At 42.0% G+C, this 12980-nt stretch overlaps 1 protein-coding gene across 4 annotated transcripts in view; it reads right to left on the minus strand.

Moving 5' to 3' along the window:
* The window catches only part of LOC147026510 (netrin receptor UNC5B-a-like), a 384386-nt gene that overhangs the window by 87494 nt on the left and 283912 nt on the right, over positions 1-12980 (minus strand). For 2 of the 4 annotated variants that reach the window (XM_085881974.1, XM_085881973.1), the window contains 3 exons: positions 11559-11714; positions 10471-10911; positions 89-176 (listed from right to left, as the gene is read on the minus strand). In XM_085881974.1, the coding sequence (XP_085738100.1) occupies positions 89-176; positions 10471-10911; positions 11559-11714 (685 nt within the window). Of the gene's footprint in view, positions 1-88; positions 177-10470; positions 10912-11519; positions 11715-12980 lie in introns of all 4 variants that reach the window. The other 2 variants (XM_085881972.1, XM_085881970.1) reach the window with 1 other exon arrangement.

Here is a 12980-nt window from a genome sequence, read left to right on the forward strand (position 1 = left end):
AAATAAATACAATAAAAATTAAGTAGCGGCCATGAGAAACAAAAATGAAAGAAATGAAAGAGAGTGCACAAACTGCTGATTCACTTACCTGAGAGCATCATCATGACTGACCATGAGGTACATCTTATAAAATTGGCCTTGAGGGATTGCACCAGGAGGCACGAGGAGGCTAACTCCTGCAGAAATCATGGGCAGGGGAGCGAGATGAACAGAGTGTGGCACACCACCGAGCCGCATAATGCCGAGCTCCAAGGCTCTCTTTTGACAGTATCCATAAATCCAACTGCATGTGACACCAAAATGCATGTTTGTTTTAAAAAAAAAAGCCTATTTGCTCTAGCCTGTGAGATATAAGCTTAGAAAGCTACAAGAAGCACCATATGCAATTTGAAAGTGTATCAACTGAAGAGTGGATTTGGAAAGGAGATCATTTTGAACAGGCTGTTTTTACTGCACACTGCATTGGAAGAAGGGAACCATTTAAAACTGTATGCAAACTGGATCCAAGGAAAAAGAAAAAAAATGCACTGGGGAAAAAAAAATCTAATAATAACTTCCATCATGCAGTGTGTGAGAGAATTTAACTTGAATAAATATATAAATATTTTTTTTACCTCACTCTTTCATAACTGGTTCTGTGATCAAATATAATGGAAGATGATGAAAAAGGAGGCGACATCTATATTCATAATATGTGCAGGTTCCTTGATCCTTAAAAGTATACTTCGGCACTATAAAGCTGAGAAAACCTACACTTGCATCCCACTACCTAGCAATCAAAAGTCTTACTCTGAGGTCTTTTCATCCTTATTGTAGAATAAGAAGTGAAGGAGTTAAATCAACAGCCTGGATTCAAGGCCGCATGGTACACCACAATAGGGCCTGCTGGAGTCTTCCTATGTTGCAGGGGTCGCAATGAATAATGCCAATTGTATTTCTCCACAGAATTCCCCATACAAGTGCAGCAGAAATAGCTTGGCTTTTGACCATAATAACATTGTCTACAATTTGCTTATGGTGCATCTGCATCCCTTCAAAATATTATTCTTGGGTTGTACTCGACCCACAACAGTTGCAAAAGTTTATTTTTAAGTAATGCATCGAATTTTTTTATCTTCAGTTTTAACAATGTGAGCGGATAGGTGTTAAAATTTTTTAAATGTTATGGTTGAACTGGTTGAAGAAAAGAAGAGATGAACTGGAATTTTGGGTGAAACCTATCAATAAATCTGTGCTTGCCCTCCATAATTTGCGGGTTTATATTGTAATGATTTGGTTAGCAAAGGGCTTATCATGAAAAATGACAACTCACTATATCAAGATACATTACTAATATGCAGAGTTGGCAACTTAGACTTGAGTCGCAAAATTTTGCGACTTGACTCGTACTTGACAAAATTGACTTGAGACACGGAATTGGGACTTGGTGTTAGGGGACTTGTGATGAGTTTATGACTTGTTGAAAATTATCAGAAGAATTATCTTGTTGAAAAGAAGGATCTTTCCATACAGATTTCCACTGACAAACCAGAAATAATCTGCTAAACAGAAACTTTCCTCCTTCAAGACATCTGTGAATCCCTAATATCTCTCCCTGGTTACTCGCTCCTCCGGTATGACAGACCTGAGCCTTGTCATGGTGGCAGAGATGCTATCTTCATCAAAGACTCTCTTCCTCACTCTCCATGCACTGCCCACACTCCCCCACACCTTGAGGAATAACTCTGGCTATGGCATCGCCTCCACTCCCATCTCTCATCGTTACATGTGTGCTGTACCATCCACCAAACAGTGATGACTCCATTTATACCTTACTTGCCCAAACCATGGACCAACTATTATCTTCTCATCCCAACTTTCTCTTCTTCATATGTGGTGACGTCAGTTGTCATCATGAAAGTTGGCTGGGTGTGGGTACCCTCCCTCACCTGCCATGGCACTTCAGCAAAAGACTTCTGCGATTCATTGGGAATGACACAATCTGTCAACTTTGTGACCCGCATCTCAACCAACGGTACTCCATCTCTTCTGGATCTGATTTTGACCAATTTCCCTGAAAAAATCTGCTGTTCTTCCTCCGCTCCAATCAGTTCATCTGACCACAAGCTTGTCAAAGTAGCCATCTCTCTGGCTGTTATTAGAGAACCACCTCAGCATCGTCAAGTCTGGCATTTCACTCAAGCCAACTGGTCGGGACTTCAAGCAGACATCAATATTCTCGTCTGGTCTGCCATCTCTACTTTCTCCGACATCAACTCATCTTGGGAATTCTTTCAAAGAAATTCTCTCTCTCTCCCTCATGCGTAGATTGATCCCATCTCCTTTTTGTAGTCATACCCTTCCTCTCACCCAAGGGACAGTGAAGCTTGTGTCGAGGCAGTTGTCCTGAAAGAAATTGCCTTCACCTTATGGAAGGCAAATTCAACTGAAGGCAATCTTACTCTCTGTAACCACTTTACCCAGTCGCACCCAGCTGTTCCTGGACTCTGTGTCCTTTTTTCGTGACAAGGTGGAGAGCTTGCTGTCAAACCACGACTCTGATTCTGCAACCGGTCCAGATGGCATCAGCCCACATGTCCTCAAAACCTACTCTGCTGCTCTTGCTCACCCGATCTCTGTTCTATTCACCCTCTCATTTTTCTCAAGGTCATCTACCATCTGCTTGTAAATCAGCAATCATTACTGCTCTGCAGGTTTCCACCTGCAAAAACATTTGCACCTATTTATGCAGGTGCATTAAAAACAAAAACAAAAAAGGTGTCATAGCCCTGCAACTTCAGACCAATCAGCCTTCTCCCAATTATCAGCAAGGTTATGGAATCCACCATCGCATCAGACAATAAAATTCTTCCTCTTCTCCAATGGCTTGATTTTCGATCATCAATTTGGATTCAGACCAGGTCACTCTACCCTGGTCATCCAACCTCTGCTTTCCCAGCAATGTATGGAGGTCCTCAATGCCAGACATGAGATCAGAGCCATCTCTCGAGACATATCGCATACTTTCTATGCAGTCTGGCACCGTGCACTGCTCACCAAACATTCTTCCTATGGTATCTAAGGCCATCTCCATTTATGACTTGCAGACTTCCTCTCCTATCGCAGCCATGTGGCCCATCATGGAGTTCTCTGATACCCTCTTCCTGTCCAGACTGGAGTTCCTCAAGGTAGCGTTCTGGGCCCCGTGCTTTTTCTAGTTTTCATCAATGATCTCTCCGACTCTCTGGAAAATCCTCTTCATCTCTTTGCTGATGACCCAACCTTCTGCCATAGCGTCTGTCAACCCTCAGTTTGGCAAGCTGTAGCCTCTTTACTCTCTGCAGATCTGGATAAAATCACAAGCTGGTCCAACACTTGGAACATATTGTCATGTCCAGAGGGTTATCCCCTTCCTGGACGGATGGCCAAACAGTTCTCCCTTGGAGGTGGACACGTGACCCTCAGAGATTATGGCACACGCCCGAATAAATGACGGTAAAGGACGCACATGGGTTGTACTCGACCCACAACAGATGCACAGACATCAGCATCATAAATAAACAATGATTTAATAACCAGAAAAATCAACAATTATGTTGAAATGAATCAAGATGTGAGGTAACCTAAATCTACTTCTAATTTTGAGGCGTCTCCACACTCACACACAAAAAGGGATAAGGGGAAAAGAATGAATATAAGAAAACTCCTCCCTTTCTTCCGTCACTTAGCATCGAGTTCAGAAGTGATCTTTTAGGACTTGACGATGAAAACCGCGTCATCAGCGTGCGGGAAACCACACCCCAAAATGGTGCCGAGCTGCTCTCTCGCGTCAGGAAACAGACAGTAGGGAATTTGGAGATGGCACTCAACGTCAGGGCTTACGAACCTTGTTGGGGTTTCTTCTCAAGAGTGAATATGTCGACTGTTCCTCTCTTGCACCTGGTCTGTTCATAACGATGGCTCACACGACGAGACGATTTCTGAGATCCCGTGATCAGGCCACGAGGCACACTCTTCTTCTCTCCTCAGAAACGTACACACTTCATGGCTCAGCCAAACTGTCAATGTCTAGCATCTTGCTCAGCATGCTGCAAATTCCCACAGTATGAACATGAGAATGAAGCAGCCTTTGTCATGCCTAGAGGACAGCAAAGCAAGATCCTCTGTCCCAACCACGTTCCTCTCACCCCCGTGTCCTCTGTCTGATGTGGCCTCTCTCATTCTCTTCTTCCTCCTACTCGCGTCACGCCCATCAATAATCATCCTCAGGGGCGTGACTTCGCCCACCGTCACCCTTGGAGGCAGGGCTTCTTGCATGCTTGGTCACGCAGCTCGGTTTTAATGGTTGTTGTGGTTATAAAAACGTAATTCTTTCATTTCTTGTTTGTAATACAAAAACATACGGAAAAGTCACAGGAGGCAATTATATACTGGGGGAATATTCCTGAATCCCTATCTAATTAATACTGAACCATCTCCCCATGTGGTGACGAGTAACACTTAAGTTCACAGTTTCCCTACTTTGTTTACATTGAGATGTCTCCTCACGTCTACGGGCCAAGCAACTCTATACAATCCTATCTCTTCTATGAAATCCCTTCATCTACCTCACAAACATAACATTATTTTTCAATCCTGATAAATCTCACACTCTCACAATGTCTCTCTGAAATGACCATCTGAAAACACCCCCACTCCCACCCCCCCCCTTCAATCTACTTTCTCAACAATCCTCTTGAAGCTTCTGGTCTCATGTCTGCGGTGATCATTCCTGGGAAAGCCACATTTCCAAGTTGGCCTCCAAAGCCAGTCACCGACTGGGCATCCTCCGTCAGGCAAAGTCCTTCCTCAGCCCACCTGAGCTCCTGACCACATACAAAGCTTTCATCCACAGCATAATGGAGTACTGCTCTCCTCTCTGGGCTGCTGCTCCCACCTCTCATGGCTTCACGCTGTGGAAACCAAGGCATTTATGATTATTGGTATCTCCTGCGATGGGGCTGAGTCTTTGTGTCTCACTCTCTCACTGCAGGCAGGTCGGTGGTATTTCTGTCTTCCACCATCTTCTCTTCAGCCTCGCACCACCCACCAACCCCACGATCTGTCTGCAATATCACCCCCCCCCCATATATCCGCAGGGTGCTCATTGTCCGTCAGCAACCGCATTCTGGTAGAACTACCAAAATTAAGAATCACTGCTCACCTTCACTCTTTCATTCCTCTATTTTCCCACCTTTGATAGAAACTCCCACACTCTTTTCAATCCCACTCTTCCCTCTTGGTCTTCAAAACAGCTGTTCACCACCATCTCTTATCTTCCCCCATCCAAAACCATTATATTTTCTACTCCTGTTAATCCACCCCAAACCCACCTCCTTCAAATTCCCTGCTTTCCTTCCTGAAAATCCCTTTAGTGTCCATCTTGTTTACCTTGTGTACCCCACCCCCATCCTTCTCTCTTCCACAGATCTCCTCATGTATCTGTTCCCCACTGTTTTGTGCTTCCCTCTCCCACCCCTCTTGTCTCCTGCTCCCCTTGTTGTACGTAAAGGCCTGGTCACACCTTGACGTTTTAGCCAGCGATGGCAACGTATTAAAATGTATCTAAAACGCTGGCTTACGTTGAACTTTTGATGTTTTTTTTTTTTAAGATTCGGACGTATTCATAGCGACTTGGTCTTATGTATAACGCATTGGTAACGGACACAGAACGTTTGATTGTGTTATAGATAACTTATACCAACGAATGCTGAACCTGTTGTCGGCCTACACAACCGATGCCCAACGATAGTCTAACTTAGGCATAGCGCGTTGCACGCATCGCCGACGATGTCGTGACGTAGCCTATTAAAAGGCTGACGCACAACGATTCGAATCATAACTGCTGTAGAAATGGAAGTGTCAACATCGCGGTCACACCTTGGCGATCTTGCCAGCGTATGCTGACCTAAGAAAAATGTGTCTAAAACGTTGGGGCACGTCAAATACGGTATGAGTAAGTTTGGTATACGTGAGTACAACGCTAAAGTACGCTACCATACGTCGTAGTAAGTAGAGTACGTCAAGAAATTTTAAACATGTTCAAAATTTTACGACGTACTCGGCGTATGACACACGTTCCGCATGCGATGGGGATAAGTTTTACACACGATATGTGGACGCTTACACACGTCCACAAAGGCTACTTATAAGCTACTCATAAGTCGAAACACGTTGCGGTAATGTCTTTTTTATGCGAAACTTATTTCTAACTTATGTTTGACGTGCTTTGAACCAATTCTTTACGTAGTCCCAACACACATCGACGTATGTCGACATATTCCAATGATGTCTTCCGGTCGACAAAAAAAAAAATTAACGTGTTTCTAGCTTACAACTGCCATATAAAGACGTGTTCCCAGCGGTTTTGGGAATTGGTATATAAAAATGCTGCTCATAAAAGGGGAACCCAACAGTGTTTTCGAGTCCTTTTTGAGTCGATGTCCATGTCAGCAGTAACAGTATCAGTATCAGTATTAGTATTAGTATTAGTAGTAGTTTGTTCATGTTGGCAGTAGTAGGTGAGTGTGAGGGGGAGGGTGTGGGTTATGATGGATCGTTCTTGCGTTTAACGATTTAACGATTTAAATGATAAACTCAACTATTTAAATGGCTGCATCTCCACTATTGAAAGTAGATGCTTGCGCTCAACAATTGGATTTTTTTTACACTCAACGACTTTTAAACGGTACCACTCAGCTATTTTCATTGTTTACAATGAACTACTTAAATTGCTGTCACTCGCCTTTGTTTTTTGACGCTGGGGTTTGGAAATTTGAAGCGTTTCTTCTGAACGTGTTAAAACGCTCAAACTCGACTATTTTAAATAGACGCTGCCAATGGACAATTAGAATCATAGCCAAGCTAGACATCGAAGTGTGAACATCCTCGTCATGCCGAAGAAAAGTTTGAAGAATGCTGCAAATAAGTGTCCTGGCCGTGGCCGTGGACGCTGACGCAAGGACGATCCATTATACCGACGTCTTTCAGCCTATGAGTAACTTAAAAGTAACGTCTATCGATGTGTGGCAACGATCGCATAACGTGCCAACAACACATTAATCATAGGTTCGAAATAAGTTTCGGGTACACTAAACATTACCTCGGCGTGTCTCAACTTATGATTAACTTACAAGTAGCATGTGTTGACGTCTGTCAACGATCGCAGACCGTGCATACAACTTGTGGCCAGCGTAGCGGAACGTGTGAGTCATACGCCAGCATACGTCGTGAAATTTCAAGCATGAAAAAATTTGAGGACAACCAAAAAGTACAACGTTTAAAGCCAACGTACAACGACGTATGGCAGTGTTTTTCAGCGTGCTCTCAATGTTATCAAAACTTACCCATAACGTATTCAACGTGTGCCAGCATTTTAGAAAAAAAAATCAAAAATCGGCATATGTTGGCTAAAATGTCAAGGTGTGACCGGGCCTTTATCTGTGTTAGCTCTTCTTCGAGCCTCAACATTGTTGACAAAAAAAAAAGAAGAAAACACCTACATAAGAAATATGCAAGTAAATTATTAAAATCTCCTTACCCATTCCACATTGAATACTTGTAGGTTCTAGATATGAGAAATAAATTTAACAAAAATTGATTTTTGCTGGGAACAAAGCTAAAAATATCTACTGTATGATGTTAACAAATAAAAACTTGAGTTAAACAGATTTTCAGAACATATATTGTAATAAATGAACCCCTGTGTCTTAATCAGTATGAGCACTCCTCATTTTCATAAATGCCAAGGTGAGCCAATGAAAAAAGCCTATAATTCACAAGGTTTCGGAAAAGCGATGTTAATAGAAAACCTATAGAAAACCAAGACGCCAAGGTGAACAACGAATAGCCAATATCTTGTGAAAAAAGCCAAGGAGTGGTCACACTGGTATTAATCCCTTGATGGCTTGTACTCCAAGGTTTGTAAGTAAATGTGGAACTTGACACAAGTTGAAATAATACTGCGGTTACTTGAGACTTGCCCTGAAAGACTTGAGTCTTGATTTGAGACTTTCCCTCAAAGACTTTCCTTTTCCCGCAGGCAGGTCAGTGGTGTTTCTGACTTCTACCATCTCCAATCTGGCCTCACCCCCCTGCTCTGTCTGCGATATGTCCCCACCCTATTTCCGCAGGGCGCTCAAAGTCCACCAACAACCCCCTTCTGGTAAAACTACCAAAATCACGAATCACTGCTCACCATTACTCTTTCAGTCCTCTTTTTCCCCTCCTTTGAAATAAAGTCCCTCACTCTGTTCAATCCCATTCTTCCCTCCAGGCCTTCAAAACAGCTCTTCACCACCACCTCTTATCGTCCCCCATCCAAATCCATGATCTTTTCTACCCCCGCTAATCCCCCCCAAACCCACCTCCCTCAAATTCCTTGCTTTCCTTCCTGAAAGTCCCTGTAATGTCCATCTTGTTTACTCCATGTTCCCCGCCCCATCCCTATTCCTTCCACAGATCTAATGTCTCTGTCCCTCACTGTTTTGTCCTTCCCATGTCCCTCTTGTCTCATGCTCCCTTGCTGTGTGTTGTGTGTTAGCTCTCATACGAGTTGACAAGGTATACAAAAAAAAAGACAAGACTTGACATGAGACTTGGCTCAAGTGACACATTGATACCTCTGCTAATATGGTAAGCTGGGTTGGACTATTACATGCCTTAATTACCACTTTGACATGATGTGGTGCAGTCTGCACATCCTAAAGGAAAGCAATGAATTTCTCCCACTTTTTAACGCAATTTATAGAAGTTGAAGGACTGGTGACTGTGAGGACACATTCAGCATTGCAGGTCAACTCAAATGATGATCAAATTAAATCACTGAAAGAAAAAAAAATCAATTTAACATTTGTGAAAGATGATTATAATTGGTCTATGAACCAATCGCATGATATTTGAGCATGGTGCATGGATGCATTCCCATTTTAAATGGAGTCATCTTCTTTACGGTGTGAATGAAAAATTGTTGCTTGTGGAATTATCTACAATGTTTATTAAAAAGAAAGAAAAACTTGCGGCATTCTTTCAGCCTTTTGGAGCAATTGGAATAAGTGTGACCAGCATAATGGCAGTAAATAAAATCAACTTGAATAGTGTAACTGCACAAATTGAGAGGAGAGATTTGTAGGTGCTCTTTACTTTCACTTCCCATGTGATATGTTCAGGAAGGATCAAAGTGCATGGCTTTCCTCTGGTCATCAAACAGTCCCATCTCCTTGCATCTTATACTGCTGCATCGTTGTACTTATTATTACCCAGGATGCGTAGTATGCTGTATTGTCCATATTATTACTCAAGCTGCCTCAAAAGGAATGTTTGTTATTTGGAAACTCACACTTATCGAGCCTATATAATACTGTTTTTTTTAATATTTCCATTGTGATATTAAATGATTGAATGATCTTTTTACTTGGGTGACAGCTTTGTATCATTTTCACCTTTGATGATACACTCCTGCAGTAAAGATCAAGTCTAAGCCATCTTGCATTCATGTATAGGCTGCAAGACAACCTCCCTCAGTGTTGGACCCACACCACCATGTTTTATTTTTATTTTATTCCATTTTATTTATTTTATTCCATTTTATTTTTATACATATTTTTACTATTTTTTATTATTTTTCTTGTCTGACTAATTTCTTGTCTTTTTCAAATTCTGGTAAACTTTGAAAATTCTCTCTTGACATTACATTAACAACTTAATATAAGCGTGTGCTCGAAAAGGGCCTAATCAAGAGGATATTCAAATCATGCAGATATTTCAATTTAATTTCCCTCCTGCCTACAATGCATTTTATTATGAAAGGCTGAACTTTACTGCAATTGCTTCTCAATGGTATAATTCCAGGAAAAGTTACATTATGTCCCTTCTGTTTATGTCACTTCTGACGTTTCATCCTCTGCACGCCAGCTTACAGAGCTGTTAAATGCATCTGTTTGCCAAAAGCGATGCCGGTGAATGGAGTTTTGCATCAAATTTTGGATGAAAGTTATTTTAAGTATTGGCATGAGAGTTATGGTAGGACATCATCATGGAGTGCAAGTGGAATCCCCCGGCAGCAAAATAAGGTAATCTTTGTGAATGTTTTATTTTTTCCCTCCCGCCGTTCACCCAATGCATGCACACTGATTTCCGCTAACATACAAGATACACTTTGGGAGTTCTAAGCAAATGTAATGCATGAAGCATCTTTAAGTGTAGAAAAAGCACATTTCACTGGAATTCTATAATGAATTTGGTCTGCTGGGGTGGCTGCACTGTTTACTTCTTATCACTGAGAGGTGGCTGTACTGTTTACACAGAATCCTAGTACATTAGGAATGAATTAAGTATTTGGCCAAGGTACTGGCATGCATTACACACTCCACACAACCATTTATTATACATATTTGCAATGCAAGGGTGTATTCGACGGAAAAAAAACACATTTTTGCCGTGAAACTAACATACCAGCATTGGCAATGACGAGACGACCACCCATACAGCCAAAGGTGCCGTAAGCACTTGGCCGACGATCATAAGGCAGTGCACCAAGTGGAGGGACTGCAGTTTTCTCTTTTTTCTCAGGCATGGCTGCAAAACCCATTCCTGGCCTATGAGGAATCGAGTGACATCGAAAGTTATGCGACAGGCTTCCTGGCTCTGAGTCCACACTTGCAAGAGCAGGCGGATGATTCTGTCCAAACTCGACAGTGGTAGCAGAATCCATAGAACTCATGCAAACCGAGGCACATGCTTTTCCATGAGTGAGCGGCATGGATTCTAAGAGAGGTGACTGTGTCATGGCAATTTTCTGGAGCCCCTCGCGGGGCGGGAATGATGCGCCATGGAATTGGCCTGCCGATGCTGTGAGGTCAGGTTGGACGGCCATGCACAGTAAGTGGGAATTGTCTGGAAAGAAATAGAAAACAGAGCTGTTTCAAGTAACAAATAAAGTAAAAATAAAATGAATTGTTCAAAAACCTACATTACACAGAAACCGAGTACTTTTCTCAACATCTACCAACTGAAAAAGAAAAAAAAACCCATCAGGGTGGTGCACAACACATTTGCAGTGAAGGCCCGTCACACATTCCAATGCACAGTTGAGGGTGCATTGTGCGCAGCAGCGACTTCCATTTAAATTTCAATTTGCCCTGACCACATTCAAACACTGCAAGCACACCCTGGGCTTTAACCTCACCACCACATTTATTACCAAATGCAGTTTCAATGCATTAAAATGTCACAAACACTTTCAGAGAAGGAAAAATGGTGGAACTCAGTCCCCATACCGCAACCGCTGCTATCAGTTCATCGAAGCCGGAGGCACTGAAAATTTGCACCAATTTGCATCTGTTTAAGGACTTAGGCTCAAAGAAAAGCAATTGATTGCATATCGTGTTGGGTGTAGCTCTGAAGAAGTGGCACGATGCTCAGAATCTACAAGTGGATGTCCACGCAATGGAAGAATCACAATATGTTGAGTGTGTAGAAAGAACAAAAGGAAAGGGACTAACCATGCCTGCCAGCTTTCAGGTTGGCAGGTCCAAACCCACCAGTCATGGCAGACGTGGCATCAAGGATGTCAGAACCATACTCGTGTCGGCGGCGCTTGTATAGCACCACTGCAGCTGCGAGAACTATCCCAACAGCTACAACTAGTGCTACAGCAACACCTGCGTACAAAGCTATCTCATCCCTTGTCTCCGAAGCTGCAATACATGTGTGTGGGGAAACAAACAAAAACAAAAATATATAATGCTCAGTTTCTTAAGCAAAACACATTTGTCAGAATTTCACCGTATAGATGCGTCTCTTATTTAGGACTAGACGAGCCTACCCATAGCTTTGCTGATGGGTTTAATTAAAAAGACAGCATGTTGTACTTCACAGATGTATTGCATGTCCATCTGTGAGTGTCAATGAGAATGTAAAATGAAGCAAAACATAACAAAAAGGATCTTTTATAACACATAATTGTTGTCGATGTGGTTGTGATTGTTGTTTGTGTGCTCCTTCCGTGTAATTTTATATTACTTCAAGAAATATTAGACATTACATATAATTTTGTGTTCCTCTGGTGTCCTTCTAAAGGATTCCTGCTGTTGTAGAACCGTTGGAACTTTTAAAAGAGGCATCTTTATGCAGTAACTAAACAGACACAAATTGATTATTTGCTTTCCAAACTCATCAAGGATGTCAGAACCATACTCGTGTTGGTGACGCTCGTATCGCACCACTGCGGCTGTGAGAACTATCCCAACAGCTACAACTAGTGCTACAGCAACACCTGCATACAAAGCTATCTCATCCCTTGTCTCCGAAGCTGCAATACATGCATTTCAAATCATTATTAGCTTTCCAATTCAAACTAGAGGGGGAGCACTCGGGAGAGTGCAAAACCTCCACCGCCAATACTGCTGGGTCACTCGAGTGAACCTTATATCTTATTCATTAAATATGTCAACAGTGCTGACAGAGTTATAGTTATTTTCTCCATTTTTTTTTTGGGGGGGGGTGGAAATCACTTAAAACATGTAAAAATGCAAAAAAGTTTTTCTTATTTTTTGGGGGGGGGGTAACAATTTTTTTTTGGGGGGGTTGGAAATCACCTAAAACATGTAAAAATGCAAAAAAAATTTTATTCTCAAACAATTTTTTTTTGGGGGGGGGGGGTGGAAATCACTTAAAACATGTAGAAATGGAAAAAAAAAAAAAATTCTCTATTTTTTTTTTGGGGGGGGAGTAAAAAAAATTTTTGGGGTGGGGGTTGAAAATCACTTAAAACATGTAGAAATGCAAAAAAAAAAATAAATAATTTTTGTCTAACAATTTTTTTTGGGGGGGGGGCCAAGTCAAAAATTTAATGGCATGATCCTTGGACCATACCCTACCCCCCCCCACTAAGTTTCGTCAAAATCCGTCAAGGAGTTTTTCCGTAATACTGTTCACAAACAAACAAACAAACAGAAAGGGGT

Source organism: Eptatretus burgeri, chromosome 5, assembly GCF_056783735.1.
Source record: "Eptatretus burgeri isolate ZD-2024b chromosome 5, Ebu_testis_v1, whole genome shotgun sequence".
Classification (NCBI taxonomy): Eukaryota; Metazoa; Chordata; class Myxini; order Myxiniformes; family Myxinidae; genus Eptatretus; species Eptatretus burgeri.